At 29.8% G+C, this 1379-nt stretch overlaps 1 protein-coding gene across 1 annotated transcript; it reads left to right on the top strand.

Annotated features, from left to right (window-relative positions):
* The first annotated feature begins 6 nt into the window (after positions 1 to 6).
* On the top strand, positions 7 to 1314 carry LOC126898074 (uncharacterized). Its single transcript, XM_050672021.1, has 2 exons — positions 7 to 582; positions 646 to 1314. Exons 1-2 carry the CDS (start codon positions 43 to 45, stop codon positions 1312 to 1314), a joined length of 1209 nt encoding a protein of 402 aa, XP_050527978.1. The 5' UTR covers positions 7 to 42.
* Positions 1315 to 1379: the final 65 nt, after the last annotated feature.

The raw sequence follows: 1379 nt of genomic DNA, 5'->3' as shown, positions 1-1379 counted from the left end.
ACAGTTGACAATAGAAAAAAAGAAAAAATTAGAAGGGTTAAAATGGGTATAACTTCAAAATTTATTAAAAAACGACGCGATTACATGAATATTAAACGAAAAAATGAAGAATTCCGAATTAAAGAACGAAATAATGAGAAAGTTGCTAAAAAAAGAGCACGATTAGATTATAATAAAAGAAAATTAGAAAATGCAGTTAATTTAAAAAATATGAGAAGAAGATTAAAAAATAACGAAATTAAAGAAGCAAATAGAAAAGCAGCTCGTTTAAGTATGAATAGGCGTTTGAATGATCCAGCTATAAAAAAAGCTAATATAGAAGCTGCTAAGGTGAGCATGAAGAAACGTTTAAAAAATTCAGCTATAAAAAAAGCTAATATAGAAGCTGCTAAGGTGAGCATGAAGAAACGTTTAAAAAATTCAGCTATAAAAAAAGCTAATATAGAAGCTGCTAAGGTGAGCATGAAGAAACGTTTAAAAAATTCAGCTATAAAAAAAGCTAATATAGAAGCTGCTAAGGTGAGCATGAAGAAACGTTTAAAAAATCCAGCTATAAAAAAAGCTAATATAGAAGCTGCTAAGGTGAGCATGAAAAAACGTTTAAATAATCCAGTTATAAAAAAAGCTAATACAGAAGCTGCTAAGGTGAGCATGAAGAAACGTTTAAAAAATCCAGTTATAAAGAAAGCTAATATAGAAGCTGCTAAAATTAGTATGAAAAAAAAATTAGAAGATCCTGATACGAGAAAGGCCTATAAAAAAGCAAATAGTATTCGAATGCTTAAAAGAAGAGCTTCTTCAAATAGCAGCATAGGGTCAAGTAGTAGAAAACGTTGTTATCGTGTATCTTCATATAGGTTGCATGAAAAGGAAAAATTAAACATGAAACGTCAAAAGTGGGAAACATTACTGTCAGAATATAATTTAAAAAAAACACAAGGTTTGTCAGAAACTTGTGTTTCTTGTAGCCGTTTAAGATTACCAAGTAGCATAATCAAAACTCCAAAAAAATTATTAAGGCAACTTAATATGAACATTGGTCAAAATGATAGTGAAAGTGTACTAGTATGCACAAGTTGTTATGGTCATTTAAAAAAATTAAAAATTCCACCATTGTATGTTGGAAATGGTTTTCAATTAAATCATGTTCCACAGTCAGTTAAGGAGCTTAACCAAATAGAAAGACAAATGGTATCACTGCGATTACCATTTATGAAAGTATTCAAATGTCTTCGAGGAGAAGGTCAATTGAAAATTCAAGGNCGGAGAAGGTCAATTGAAAATTCAAGGCAGCGTAGTAAACGTACCAATTGATTTGACAAGAACAACAAATATTTTACCACGGAGAGCAGAAAATTTGGCTACTATTAAAATAATGA

The sequence above is a fragment of the Daktulosphaira vitifoliae genome, unplaced genomic scaffold (genome assembly GCF_025091365.1).
Source record: "Daktulosphaira vitifoliae isolate Bord-2020 unplaced genomic scaffold, ASM2509136v1 Scaffold_2, whole genome shotgun sequence".
Taxonomy (NCBI): Eukaryota; Metazoa; Arthropoda; class Insecta; order Hemiptera; family Phylloxeridae; genus Daktulosphaira; species Daktulosphaira vitifoliae.
This window is presented reverse-complemented; position numbering and strand designations above follow the sequence as displayed.